At 42.4% G+C, this 15020-nt stretch overlaps 1 protein-coding gene across 5 annotated transcripts in view; it reads left to right on the forward strand.

The window, feature by feature from the left end:
• Positions 1-15017, forward strand: part of zfr2 (zinc finger RNA binding protein 2) — a 34113-nt gene extending 19096 nt beyond the window's left edge. The window contains exons 11-19 of one of the 5 annotated variants that reach the window (XM_063201115.1): positions 17-149; positions 7575-7777; positions 8319-8490; positions 9620-9803; positions 11272-11366; positions 11565-11660; positions 12087-12198; positions 12538-12635; positions 13049-15017. In XM_063201115.1, coding sequence (XP_063057185.1) covers positions 17-149; positions 7575-7777; positions 8319-8490; positions 9620-9803; positions 11272-11366; positions 11565-11660; positions 12087-12198; positions 12538-12635; positions 13049-13213 — 1258 coding nt within the window. In that variant the 3' untranslated portion in view covers positions 13214-15017. The remainder of the gene's footprint in view (positions 1-16; positions 150-7574; positions 7778-8318; positions 8491-9619; positions 9804-11271; positions 11367-11564; positions 11661-12086; positions 12199-12537; positions 12636-13048) is intronic. The other 4 variants (XM_063201117.1, XM_063201116.1, XM_063201118.1 and 1 more) reach the window with 4 other exon arrangements.
• Positions 15018-15020: the final 3 nt, after the last annotated feature.

Here is a 15020-nt window from a genome sequence, read left to right on the forward strand (position 1 = left end):
CTTGCTCCCACTGTAGTCGGCGCTATGAGGAGGACCTGTACTGGAGGAGGATGGAGGAGGAGCAGCTGTACTGGGGGGAGCAGCAGAGGCACAGGATGGCGCCTCCTCCGCTCATGAGCCGCCCCGGCATGCCCGTCCCTCCACTCCTGGTGAGAGGTGCACAGTCACACATACAACTACACTACACTACACTACACATGGGAGTTATTTTATGGCAGTCACACATACAACTACACTACACTACACTACACATGGGAGTTATTTTATGGCAGTCACACATACAACTGCACTACACTACATTACACATCGGAGTTATTTTATGGCAGTCACACATACAACTACACTACATTACAGATGGGAGTTATTTTATGGCAGTCACACATACAACTACACTACACTACATTACAGATGGGAGTTATTTTATGGCAGTCACACATACAACTACACTACACTACATTACAGATGGGAGTTATTTTATGGCAGTCACACATACAACTACACTACATTACATTACAGATGGGATTTATTTTATGACAGTCACACATACAGGTACATTGCACTACATTGGAGATGGGATTTATTTTATGGCAGTCACACATACAGGTACATTGCACTACATTACAGATGGGATTTATTTTATGGCAGTCACACATACAGGTACATTGCACTACATTGGAGATGGGATTTTTTTTAATGGCAGTCACACATACAACTGCACTACATTAGTGAAAGCCCAACTGGGAGACTCAAACTCCAAACTCCAAGTCCAACTCCCATTGTCATTGTGACACAACACTCCACAACACAAAAGTGCACACCGCACACAACGAATTGCATCTATGCCTCACCCGTGCAAGGGGGCAGCCCCCAATGGCGCCTGAAAAGGGAGCAGTGCGGTGGGATGGTACCATGCTCAGGGTACCTCAGTCAACCCGTTCAAAATAATCGTTTTGTTTACGAATGACACAACGCTACACTACATGTAGCCTGGGCTCACTCGGCAATACCTCCTGATACACTGACTGCACCAAGTCTAGCCAAGTGGGTTATCTCTTCAATTTCAAATTCACTTTGGAATGGATGCCAATTAACCCATAAAGACCTACTTGTAACAGGTCAATATAATTTAACAAAATTGGCATCCTAAACACGCTTAGATCCTGCACCCAGTCTTGGCGGTAAAAACCCACTGATTTGTTTACCTAATGGGTCGTAATGGTTTAAATGGTTTAGCTTGACGGACAGTTCTAATGTGAAAATCATCTGTGGCCCTGCTGGTAGCCAAGAGGACTGAGTAGTCTGATAGATTGTAGCCTCAATTAGCCTCAATTCTCGACGGGACGTCAAACAAGGGAAGTGGGTATGCCATCGGGATTCGTGCAACTCGTACCTGCATCCAAGGTGTCTGGCACCAGCACCACATGAAAAACGCCCATCTGTAGCGTGTTACCAGGCGCTGGTTAAGATGAATGAATGTCTTTATTGTCATTGCACAGGTACAGCGAAATTTGTGAAGTGCAGATGCTCCAGGTGCTTAAAAACTAAAAACATAAAACAGTATAACAGTATAAAACAATAGGCCTACTAAAACACTGAATAATTAAAAAAAAAAAAACATACACAGAATAAATACACAGACCAACACAGACGGTAGGGCACTGGGTTGCTACGCCGGTGACCCGGGTATGATTCCGGCCCGGGTCCTTTGCCGAACATTCCCCATCTCTCTCTCCCCACTTGATTTCTGTCAAATCTCTCACTGTCCTATCTTAAATTAACTAATAAAAGACCAAAAAATATATAGGTGAAAAACTTGAGGATGGATGTCTGTGGGGGGATTGAGCTTCTGCACTCTGAACATGCAAGTAACCATGGTGATACAAAAACTAAGTTACTCAAGAGAGGTTAACTCCCCCATTTCTCTTTCTCTCTCCCTCGTTTCCTGTCATGGACTCAATTTTTGTCCAAATAAAGACATAAAGAGTGTGCCAAAAAAGAGAACATCAAGGGCGCACTAAAATGAAGTTATTAGATATATAGCTACTTTCGCTACTTTCATACATATATAGCTACTTTCGCTTGTTTCATACATGATGTAATGTACTAAACAAGGTGTTGGTGAAAGTGCCTTTTGTAATTATAACACAGTCAAACATCAACCCCAGACATCATGGTTATGTGTTGTTTGTGCTATGCACCGGAAGTGAAGACGTTTTAAAAATAAAGTTGCGGCTAATTTTCTTGCCACAGAATTTTGTGGTTTTAGCACTGCTCGTTCATTTGGTGTTTTTCTGCCCTGAATCGAGATCAGGTTTTGCTTTTTGTCTGTCAGCAGGCAGAGGATCATAGTAGGTCACATAGAATGCAGTCATCTGAGCACATAAAGTACTACCGATCAAGGAATTAAATAAGTTTTTGGATTGAAACTTGGCATGGGTAGCATTAAAAGTAGGATATCTTAACCACAAAAATCTGTCTGGATATTTCTTACAATTTTTTTGTATTTTTTGTTTTTTGTTGCGCTAAACAATAAAACTGGAGGTATTAGTGCAAAGAAATCACAAAGTTACAGGAAGTCACAAACTGATTACAATTCTCTCTAAAACTATACAGTGTATTTATTTATTTTATCATTCATTCAACTTCACTGAATTTACTCCTAACTCTTAACACACGCACACACTCACAGACTGAGGTTTGTCCTCATGGGCTCTTCCACTGGTACACACAGTGAATAATGGTGAAAAAAAAACAAATATATTATTTTATGCAAGCCAATGCCATGAATAGTAACAAGGTCAGAAAAAAATGCTTAGCATTGAAATGTGCTTTGTGCTCAATTCCTGTACATTTCAAAGTAGTTCCAGCTGAGCATGCAGTAGGGAGTGGAGAGTAGAGTAGGTTAAGAAGTAGGGACTCACAGATTGTAAACGAAATCAGATATGGGTTTTTTTCTCACCAGAAAAGTACAAAAAAGTCTGGATATTTTTGTCCCAGGTGTGGCCTTTCGCTACTGCAAGTAATGAACAGGTGAAATAAGGTGAGGTGCAAACGAGGAGACAAGTGAAGATGAAGCGGCAGTGAACTGAACACACACGAGTCTGATTGGTTTGGAGTCATTCCTTTTTTAATCTGGTGATAGCCTGCCAGGTCTGGACATCATTCAGAGTCTTCCTTTTCACCTTGCCTTACATTCTACAACCCTGATGTACTCTTTTGACGAGGAGACTGGTGATAGCCTGCCAGGTGAGGACATCATCTAGAGTCTCTTAGGGATCCCCTCTTTCCAAGAAGAACTTACCTCTTCACCTTACCTTACATTCTCATCCATTGTACAGCCCTGATGTACTCGTTTGAACCTGGTCGAAGGATCAACCTTGTTTGTCTCTGGGGTGGAATGAGGACTGAATGAATGAATCTTTATTGTGCACAGGTGTGGAAACTTGTCTTCAGTTTCACCATGTAAAAGTTAAGTGATGTAGACTGGTTCTGTCACTGCTATTGCCTGAACGTAGACAAAGTGGTAATCTTGATGCTTCAGGGTGAATGGCAATTTACGAACCTTAAATTCATCCCATGGTATGAATGAGGTCAATTATGCAGTGAAATGACCTAGGCATGGGTAGCATACATAGTGCGTGTTAGGGCTTGATATTGGCACCTGCCAATCAGCCAAAACTTGGCCTGGCTAGTAACAAGTCTTGTCTCACCAGCCACTTTGGCAGTCAACTTATTCTTGGGTATGACATACTGTTTATCAGTAGCATGCAGGATATCCTATTTTTGCACCTTGTGTTATATTTAGGTTCCAAAAAGATCATTCAGATTCTCTGTTTGTCTGATATACTGTAGGTAGTTTCATTTAGCACACTATGTAAATTCTTACATTAATTCAAAATGAGCATGCAGTAGGGAGTGAAGAATAGTGAAGTAGGGACTCACACATAATAAATGAAATCAGATTTCTTTTCTCCTTCAGAGCATGCTTCCCCAGAAAGTGCATATTTCAGTTCTAGGTGTGGCCTTTCGCCACTACACTTAATGAACAGGTGAGATAAGGTGAGGTGCAAGCGAGGAGACAAGTGAAGATGACGCGACAGTGAACTGAACACACACGAGAAAACATCTCTGTCTGATTGGTTTGGAGTCATTCCTTTTTTAATCTGGTGATAGCCTCTAAGGTCTGGACATCATTGAGAGTCTCTCTCAGGGATCCCCTCTTTCCAAGAAGAGCTTTCCTTCCTTCCTTCACCTTGCCGTACATTCTACAACCCTGATCTACTCTTTTGAACCTGGCCAAGCCAAGGGATCAACCTTGTTTGTCTGTGGGGTGGAATGAGGACTGAATGAATGAATCTTTATTGTCCACAAGTGTGGAAACTTGTGGAGCGTAAACTGGTCCACTTCGAACAGACTAGGCCAGGGATGACTGGAGCACTCAGATACTTTGTAGTTATTTTATTGTGGTGCAAACATAATGACTGACATTTCGACGCAGTGTGCGTCTTCTTCAGAGTGCAAGCATAATGACTGACGTTTCGACGCAGTGAACGTCTTCTTCAGAGTTTGGACTCTGAAGAAGACGCACACTGCGTCGAAACGTCAGTCATTATGTTTGTACCACATTGTGTGAATGGCAATTTACAAACCTTAAATTCATTCCAGTGGTATGAATGAGGAAAATGACCTAGGAAATGACCTAGGCATGGGTAGCATGCATAGTGTGTGTTAGGGCTTGATATTGGCACCTGCCAACCAGCCAAAAATGGGTAAAACTTGGCCTGGTGTCACAGGTGTGGCCTTTCGCCTATGTAATGAACAGGTGAAATAAGGTGAGGTGCAAACGAGGAGACAAGTGAAGATGAAGCGGCAGGGAACTGAACACACACGAGTCTGATTGGTTTGGAGTCATTCCTTTTTTAATCTAGTGATAGCCTGCCAGGTCTGGACATCATTCAGAGTCTTCCTTTTCACCTTGCCTTACATTCTACAACCCTGATGTACTCTTTTGACGAGGAGACTGGTGATAGCCTGCCAGGTGAGGACATCATCTAGAGTCTCTTAGGGATCCCCTCTTTCCAAGAAGAACTTACCTCTTCACCTTACCTTACATTTTAATCCATTGTACAACCCTGCTGCATGGCCGGATTATCCATAAGGGCCAGTGGTACAGTGCTCAGGGGCACAAACCATTTTCGACTAGTGAGGGGGCACAACAAGACAAAAAACTTCAGAAATATTGTTCATAAAGGGGGCATCAGTGAGGTATAGTGCCCGGGGGCACCACATTGGTTTAATACGGTCCTGCCCTGATGTATCCTATTGAACCTGGCCGAAGGATCGGCCTTGTTTCATGCATGAAAATCCCTCACCTTTTCGCCGTTTTGAAATCAAAATGGGTCATTTCTGTGAATCGTGTAGATCCGAGGAGAACATTTGGGGGGGGGGGGGGTCGAGCGAGGAGAAAAGTGTAGCGTCAACTTACTGTAGGCCTATCATTGTGTAGCGCTCTACCGCAGAAAAGATCTATCTATCTATCTGCCCCCCTCATCAGACATGACAGCATGACAATCATGAAGTAACGAAGATGGTTGGCAGTTCTTCTTATGTTCTCTGTCCCTGGGTCGCTACAGTATGCTCAAAATTCATCATTTAAAGACGGTTTTAGCTAAATTTTCTCCCATGCCCCCAGACCCCCCTAGTATGACCCTTATACAACACTATCCCCCAAAAACGCCACTGCACACCACACATGCCCGCGCACCGCTGCAGCGCGCGCGCCGCTGCAGCACACGCGCCGCTCCTTGCCACCGCGCCACGCCGCACCTTTCTCACCTTTTTCACCCCTGACCCGTTTCACCTTTTTCACCCCTGACCCGGTCTTCAGTTTCACCATGTAAAAGTAAAGTGATGTGGACTGGTTCTGTCACTAGTATTGCCCGAGCGTAGACATAGTGGTAATCTTAATGCTTCTGGGTGAATGGCAATTTACAAACCTTAAATTCATTCCAGTGGTATGAATGAGGAACATTCTGCACTGTAATGACCTAGACATGGGTACGTAGCATACAAAGTAGTTTCAGTCCTAGATGTGCACTTCCCATTGTTTACAGTGATTTAAGTGATTAAAAGGTGATATGAGGTGCAGTTGAAGACACAAGTGAAGATGATGTGGTAAACACACACAAGAAAAGATCTCTGATTAATTTGGAGTCTTTCCTACTTTGGTCATTGCGTTCACTCTTTCTAAGAATTTCCAGGAAGCGCTTTCCGCCTCACCTCACCTTGCATCTTCATTCCTTAACAAACTTGGCAGACTACGGCCCTGCCGTGGCCATCCGGTAGGGCACGCGCCTGCCATGCGACTGACCCGGGTTCGATTCCCGGCTCGGGGTCATTTGCCGACCCCTCCCAGGTCTCTCTCTCCCACTCATTTCCTGTCCTACTCTTCACTATCCTGTCCTAATAAAGTTGAAACTCCCTAGACCAGGCATCCGCTCCCATCCGCTCCCTTCCGCAATTTACAAACCTTAATTTCCAGTAGTATGAATGAGGAAAATTCTGCACAGAAATGATCTAGACATGGGTAGGTGGCATGCAAAGTAGTTTCAGTCCTAGGTGTGCACTTTGTCACCACAAGTTATTAAAAGGTGATATGACGTGCAGTTGAAGGCACAAGTGAAGATGAAGAGGTAAACACACACAAGAAAAGATCTCTGTCTGATTCGCTAGGAGTCATTGAACTCCAATTGAACTTGGACTGTATGAACGCTTCATACAGATTCTTTTAAGGGTTCACTCTTTGTAAGAATTTCCAGGAAGAGCTTACTTCCTCATCTTATCTCGCATCTTCATTCCTTTTTGCAAACCTGGCAGTTTGTGATACGCGTCTTAAAGGTGCACTGTGTAAGATGGTGGCCAGAGTAAGTATTGCAGCTATGCTGCTCAATGAAATTGTGCTGTCAACTGTCAAATTTGATATTTTCATGAATATTTACAAAATAATAAACTAATATCTATTTTCTACTAGTATGACCAAGGTACAAGTGGGAATATAGAAAGTACTTCCATGAGTCCATCACGGAAAACACTTCCGTGACCAGGGGCACAGAATTTTGCCAAAATCCGTGAAACTTACACAGATTTGGTGTCCCCAAGATGCGTTAATTCTGAGAGGTCAGGCTTAAAATGCTGTCCTGCAGCCTGTGCAGTTCCCTATGTCCAACAATGACCAACCAGGCGGCCATGGGTTCGATTCCTGCTCCGGCCATTTGCCAATCCTTCCCTTCTTTTTCTCCCGACCCGTTTCCTGTCTCTCCTCCACTGTCCTGTGGAAAATAAAGGCAAAAAAAAGGTTATGTCATTGTCCAGCGTTTGGAGGTTGGGGTGCGCACATCCACAAAGCCGTATTCCAGGTGCCAGACAAAAAGTGATAAACTCTGTTGGATCGAAACATTGCCGTATGTAAACATGAAATAATGTTTATATTTTTGGAGCTAATACCCAGTGTGCAGACCATTTCATCACACTTATGTCACTCTCCACCCATCTCCTCCCATTGCCCTGTCCTGCAGCAGCCTGTGCGGCGGCCCGTGTCCCCCGATGACCGCCACATCATGGCCAAGCACGCAGCCATCTACCCGGTGGAGGAGGAACTGCAGGCCGTCCAGAGGATCGTCTCGCACGCCGAGAGGGCCCTCAAGCTGGTCTCCGACTCCCTGCTGGAGAAGGAGACCAGCACCGAGGACGCCAAAGACGACGCAGAGCCAGCCAAAGCGTAAGGGTGTTTTTTCTTCTTCTTCTTTCACCGTGTTCACCTGTCCTCAAAGTTTATTGTTGTGTGCTTTAAGCCCAATTCACACCAAAGATTCGCGACGGGACGGAACGGTTACAGAGAGTTGCAGCAACGAGTTGCAGCGGTGTGGATCAATCGTCGCAAGGAGTTGCAAGCTTGGTCATGTCAAATCACAGTCGCAAGGTTTTAGAACATAAACCGCTGTTACGTCCCATCACCTGCCTAGAGGACACGTCTTCTGGCTGTTTAACACATACGTTTCATTTTATGTTCTTAGTGATTGCCTCCATTCAGGTTATTTTAATAGCAAGCCATTCGCACAGAATGCTAATCGTTCAGACCCACCCATTTATTTTTATACATATTATTTTTTTTACTTGACTGCAGTGCAGAAGGCATTTGTAACGGGGAGTTATAGACACTAATACAAACTGTTGGCAATATGCATGTCATTGTTATGTGTCGGAGTGGTTTCTTATCTCTTCCTTCCCTCTGTTGTTTTTCCCTTCGTCATGACCCCCAGCAGCGCTGACCCCCAGGCGAGGATGTTGAAGGGGGTGATGCGCGTGGGGATCCTGGCCAAGGGCCTGCTGCTCCACGGCGACCGAGACGTCCAGCTCATCCTGCTGGCCTCCAAGAAGCCCACCCTCTCGCTCCTCATGACGGTTGCCGAGCAACTGCCCATCCAGTTAGCGGTAAGAGATGTCTCACAGGACTCAGGAGTCTAGTGTCATGCCACAACTCCAGACGCAGAGATCATGCGTTCCTTTGAGGAGAGAAACCTCGTCCAACGAGTAACATTTTTAAAAGACGTGTGTAATGTGTTATAGGGAAGCCTATCTATACAAGTCAAGCATACAGTATTTCAAGTACACATCTTGATGTCTAGTACATGAAAAAATATGTCAGGTAACTTCTACTGTAGAGTACCAGGCTTTGAAAGCGATCAGCAGCCTCAAACTAATCAACAAAAGAAGAACGAAGGCTGATGAGAAATGTTAAACCAAGTGTTTACCTAGACTCAAAGCCTAATTTTAGAAAACCAGACCAAAGTTGTGAAAAAACAACATATTAATTACATTAGGGGATGCGTAAACAGAGGCCAGAGAGGTCATGAGTTTGTGTGATATAAATTTACTCACTAGGTCATGTCGTAACTCCAGAAATGACTCAGAAATTGCCAGGTGTGTGTCATTTGGCGTGATTTGGTGGACACAGGGAATACAATATTCTTAGGTCTTACCAAGGAATACCTGTAACTGGAAACAAGTTGAGTGCATCAAATAAATGCATTTAGAAGACTGTGATTTCAGGGAAATAAATCTATTGCTAAAAGAAGCATCAAGTAAGTTCATCAGAGTAAGCCCATGATGTTATCATGGTCCTGTGACGATAAATGTGCCACAGCTAGTGCTTTTAACTGATCTTTAGTGCAGCTGCCTGGTTACGACACCCATACCCTACAGAGTGACATTGGGCCAGTAATTTGCCAAGAAGGAAATACTGTTAAAAGCAAAAAAAAAAAAAAAAAACTCTTCATACCCAATCATACCCACCCCCCATACAACTGATTTCAATTGAAGGATGCATTTTTTTGTGAACCCCTATGCAATTTCTTCCACAGATATGACATTATTGTTACAAACTGACCATATTGTTATAAAGTCACCATATACTACAGTATGTAAATGCACTTACGTAGTACACAAGTGCGTTACACACATGTCATGGTTGTGACTAACTGTTCTCTAAATAAAAGGAGAAGTTGGCCCCTACACATCCTCTGTAGTGAGTAATCCACAGTGTCCCCTTTTAAACCGGCAGACATTTTCTGAGGATCAGTATGAGGTGCAGGCTCACCCAGACGAAGCCAACATCGTGATTTTTTCGAGCAAGGAACCAAAAATGCAGGTCACCATCTCTCTTACGTCGCCCGTGATGAGGGAAGACCCTGCCCCTGGCCTCAGCTCGGAGGAAGAGGCAGGAGCCAGAGAGGCGGCCCAGAAAGGTTAGAGAAGCCATGCTTTCCGTCCAAATGCACTGTGTGTCTCTCCTGACCCCCCGCAACTAGAGCCAACTACTATAAAGTCAAGTCCCCCCCTCGACTCACAGAGCTACTGGGGCGCCCACCCGAGTGACACCGGACCTTAATAACCATGTCCTATTGGTGTCCACCCCCATCCGTACACCCCCTTTCACTTCTTGAGTATAATGAAACAATTGGCCTGCTTTGTTATTATTATTTTTCTTGTCTTGTGTTATTTGGTTCAGGTCATTATTAGTCCAGACACCCCCCTCCCCTCCCCTCTCTCCCCCCACATTGTTTATTTGTTTATTGATTTTATTTATGTTGATGGAAGCTCAATTTTTGGAAGCGGGATCTCTCTCACCTTTCTAAGCCACAGTGGCATGCATTTTGCTGCCAATGTTCACAATGGAAAATTGCCATGTTGGAAGTGAAGAGATGTTTGTTTAATGTTTTTGTACCCAGGGACGAGAGTCTTTTATTAGTTTTTCTTTTCTTTTTTCCCACTGTTTTCATGTTGGGTTTGGCCTATAGCCCCATTTAGTGGAAATACTTTTTTCCCAATACATTTGTATATGGCCTATCCAAATGTGAAGTACTTACTTACTTACTTAACCCCATCACGCCATTCGGCACATAGGGCAGCAACAAATGTGAAGTACATGTCACATTAATTACCTGTGTTCATGTCATTGAGAAGTAAACCACTCAATACTTGAACACACTACAATGCTTTTATAAAGTACAATTATCAGACTTCTCTCATCCCTGGATTATAGTAGTTAAGTCATTTTAAGTTTTTTGAACAAGGTTACATAAGCACATATTATGTAACCTTTTTATTTGTCATACACCTTATTTCTCAAAAAGTCTGAATTTTCCTAAAGGGTTGTTTTAAATTGATCATATACACCATTGTGTTAATGTTTACAAAGAAAACTTCTGGAGTTAATTGGGTTTAATCTTCTGTTGCTGACAATGTCTTTTCTTCATTTTGTTCCTGGAAGCACTAGCCTGTCTGGGTTTGTTGTGTTTCATCTTGGTCAACATACCCACACAAGCTGTTTTGCTTTCAACAGTTTTTTTTTCTTCTAAAATTAGTTTCATTATACAAATGATACACATACATTATATTCATTGCATACATTATAAACACATTTTTCAAACAAAACAAATGTATCAGTGGTGGAATCTATGCCTTGGTGGCCTCAAATGAACTTAATTAGTAATTTTCATTCACCTGCTTTATATGTTTTTGTACAAAAATTTGCATTTTGCCATGATAATATAAGCATATTTATGGCCGTCAATGTGTTGCCATTTGTTGTTCTGATGTGTCACTTTTTTTTCCTCATGTCATATACAGTACCTCTTAACTTCTTTGTGCAATCTCATCATTTTCTCAACAAACTGCAGTGACTAATGAATCAGGTTCCATCTTCTTCCTTAGTAGAGACAGAAACAGAAACAGACCCACCAGACGTTCTTGGCAAGAAGAAATGTTTAGAGTACCTTGCATCTCTGCGTCATGCCAAATGGTTTCAGGTAAAAACAACAACTGTTCTAAAAATAAAAAGTTGAGACATTTGTACTAAAATGTGCCTATTGTTTGAAATGGCATGCGTGAGGTCTTGGGGAAATTAACCTTTCTGTAGTTGAAAAAAAAAAACAGATGCATGAGTGTGTGTAATACAGGGTGCACTCTGAGTGAGCTGTGCATGTTGTGTGAATGTTTCGTTCCAGGCTCGTGCCAACGGCCTCCAGTCCTGTGTGATCATCATCAGGGTGCTGCGGGACTTCTGCCAGCGAGTGCCAACCTGGGCCAAGATGCCAAGCTGGGTGAGCTGCCTCTGAGCCTCGTAGCCAAAGATTTTCTTAGGTCTAACAATAGACCGTCTCTGTCGTAGTCTTGCACTAATTTGTAGTGTGCCCCATTCCACCAGTGGAACACTTTCCTATTAGTTGGAAAAATGTCATACTTAACTTCTATGAGATTCAGCGTCTTTAGTAACATGTTATGACTTGATCCTGGCCACCCTGCTAACAACACATTTATAACAACCAGCTGTGAGCTGAAGCTTTGTTATTTTTAGTATTGCTGGAGGCAATCATAAATGTGTATCATAATGTATAGTATATATATTTATTTTAAAAATGTCAAGGTTTAAATGACTGCCTCAAAGTGTCTAAAATTATATTATGGTACAGAATAACTTTTTGTTGATTGGTTTGTGCCTTCTTCCTGTTGATGCATGTATTGTGCAGGCCATGGAGCTGCTTGTGGAGAAGGCCATTAGAAGTGCCTCAGGCCCTCTGAGTCCAGGAGAGGCCATGCGCAGGGTTCTAGAATGCATCTCCACCGGAATCCTTTTGTCAGGTGAGCTCTCCTCACTCTCACCAACGATGGTGAACCTAGAAATGTTTTGGTTTCACCACGTCCAAGACCAAGACGGAGAATACTTCTGCCATATTGTTATCTTTCTAATGTACTATGTTCCATCTTCTCAAGATTTTGGTGGGAAAAAAGAGCAAGATTTGTATATGGTATCAGGGATGCCAACAGGATTGGTGGGGGGGTTTCAGAATTCGGTCGTCATTACATTATATGTATTGGGTGGGGGCCCTTTCAGATTACTTTGTCCTGGCCCTGTTTGGTATCACAGTAGCATTGCCATTATTATGTGAGTGCTGATGAACCTCCACCTGTGTCCTGCAGATGGTCCTGGTCTCATGGACCCCTGTGAGAAAGACCAGACTGACGCCCTGGAGGGGATGAGCAGACAAGCCAGAGAGGAGATCACTGCAAGTGCACAGGTAACCAGTGCCTTACAGTGGACATGAGTGCTTTAAGTGTTCATAAATTTTGTTATATTAAAAAAAAACGTAACAATTAGCGCTGCATGATATAGTGTATATCGAAAATGTACCGAAATCGCGATATCAAGAGTGGCGATATGCGCATCGCGAAAATTACATCATGTTTATTAATAAAGCTGAATGTCAACAAATGCGCGAGAAACCCACCACGACTTAAGCCGCACCCCACAATATTGGCTTCACAAATTAGTGACAAGAAAAACACAAGGCTATATCGCTAAATATCGTTTAAATATCGTTATCAAGGTATTCCATGCTGTTGCTGTACAGCCATGCATGCTGTGACTATCTCCTTATTTCTGACATCGTGCAGAGCTACTAACAATAACTCTCCTCCTTGTTTGCTTTAGCATGCCCTGCGACTCCTGGCCTTTCGGCAGATCTACAAGGTGCTGGGCATGGACTCCCTGCCCTCGTCGAAGGCCGGCATCCGGAACCGCAAGAGGAGGAGGGACGGTAGCGAAGCAGGGGAGGGCGAGGGGGAGGGCAAGAAAGACAAAAAGGAGGAGTTATAAAAAAAACAAAAACACGCTTTTCAACCTCGCCAGCGTTAAAGTGCAATTCATCGGCCGGCATTAGCATGGTGTATGCCCTCTCTCTCTTCTGATCTATACTATATTCTATCTACACAGACACCTTAAAACACTGCTACTATTGTTTTCCACAAGGTACTGTACTGTAAGGTTGACTTTGATTGTAGTCACCTCTGATTTTTGCTGTCACTGAAGCTAGACGAATAACATAGCATCATTCCACGATTATAAAGCAGGTGACAGAGTAGCTGCTGAAGATCCCAAATGAGTAATCCGATAATATATATTTTTTGTATTATTACTGACTTTACATGTAGATTTTAGACATTTCCAGACATCTCGTCACGTATATAATCCCACCACAACTGGTCAGTTCTAGGCTTATTAACTCACTAAAGCTATCAATAAGATGTGATCTACAAAGAAAAGAAGCACTATTTGTTTCAAAGGCAAGAAGCCAAGAAAAGAATATAACACATTCAGAGTCATTTTAAAAAGTAACAATTATTAACGATTTAACTTGTGAGGGAACTTATAGGTAACATATACCTTAGTGGTATTTTAAAAAGGACAAATATTACTCTCTCTCTCTGAAGCACCTTTCCACATAGTGGCAAGATGTTCTTTCCGTGTGGTTGTTTGTAAAACAGACGCACGACTTGTGAGGTTCTACGTTGTGAAAATAAGAATGTATACCAAAATAAACTCAATACATTTTAAGTGAAACCATAGGATTATTATTAGTGCTGAAGCAGTTACTATTGTCTCAGTTTTTGGGACTTGAGTATATTTAGATTTTGTTAAGTTGCACAATTGAGAACCAAGGCATGCTGCAAATATGGCACTTTCAGAGGGACACCAGTGGTGTTGTGTGGAGAGGAAAGGTGGCATCGGTTAGCTTTTAAAGGTGGAGTATGTCATTTTTGAGCAGTTAATTTCCAGAATTTATGTGATTCAATCACATCGTATTCATGTATATTTACGACCCCCGTCTATTTCTAAATATTCATTATGAATAGTCATTATGCCCACCATTGTGAATTTACAGTTATACACATCATTGGCTTTAAAACTTGTTGTACTGTACTTGTTTCAGACCAGTATACATACACAATATATATATATGTATTAGTAAATATTCATGAAAATACACATTTGTGAATGAGCAGCATACATGTTGAAAACAAGTGACTGAATTACATACTCTACCTTTAAACGCCCTGTTGGTGTTGGTGTGGGCCTTATGAAAGAAACTGGTTCACGTGAACCGCATAGAGGCGAGAAAATGTGGGTGGTGTTTCTTCTCTCAGTGGTTTTAAGACTGATGTTTGAGCGTTTGTTCCTTTTGCCTGAAGTTGTGTGAAGGGATGTACATGTGTGTGTGTAGTCGGGGTGAGTTTTCATGCTTTCTAAGCATGGAGACTCTGGAAAGCGAATATTTTTATGACTTGACATGTGCCATGCAATATGCATAGCTCCAGTCCCTTAAAAAAAAGAGTTGATGACAAACATTTATCCTGTTCTCCTGGGAACAGGATTCTGACATGTTAGTGTCTGTTGGGTGTGTTTTCACTGTTTTAAAAAAGACTTAATCTACTTAATGTCTGTCAGATTATTATTGTTTGTTGTTTTCACTAATTTTCCCCTTTTATAGTACTGGTATACTGTGTTACAATCATCTGTTTTTACAGATATTGTTTAAGACTGTGGGCATAGCCTATGTAATTTCAAAGTCTTTGTAGTGTTGCCTAACCAATACAATATTAAACATATGTATGAAAAAGTTGGA

This window comes from Engraulis encrasicolus, chromosome 6 (assembly GCF_034702125.1).
Source record: "Engraulis encrasicolus isolate BLACKSEA-1 chromosome 6, IST_EnEncr_1.0, whole genome shotgun sequence".
NCBI classification, from domain to species: Eukaryota; Metazoa; Chordata; class Actinopteri; order Clupeiformes; family Engraulidae; genus Engraulis; species Engraulis encrasicolus.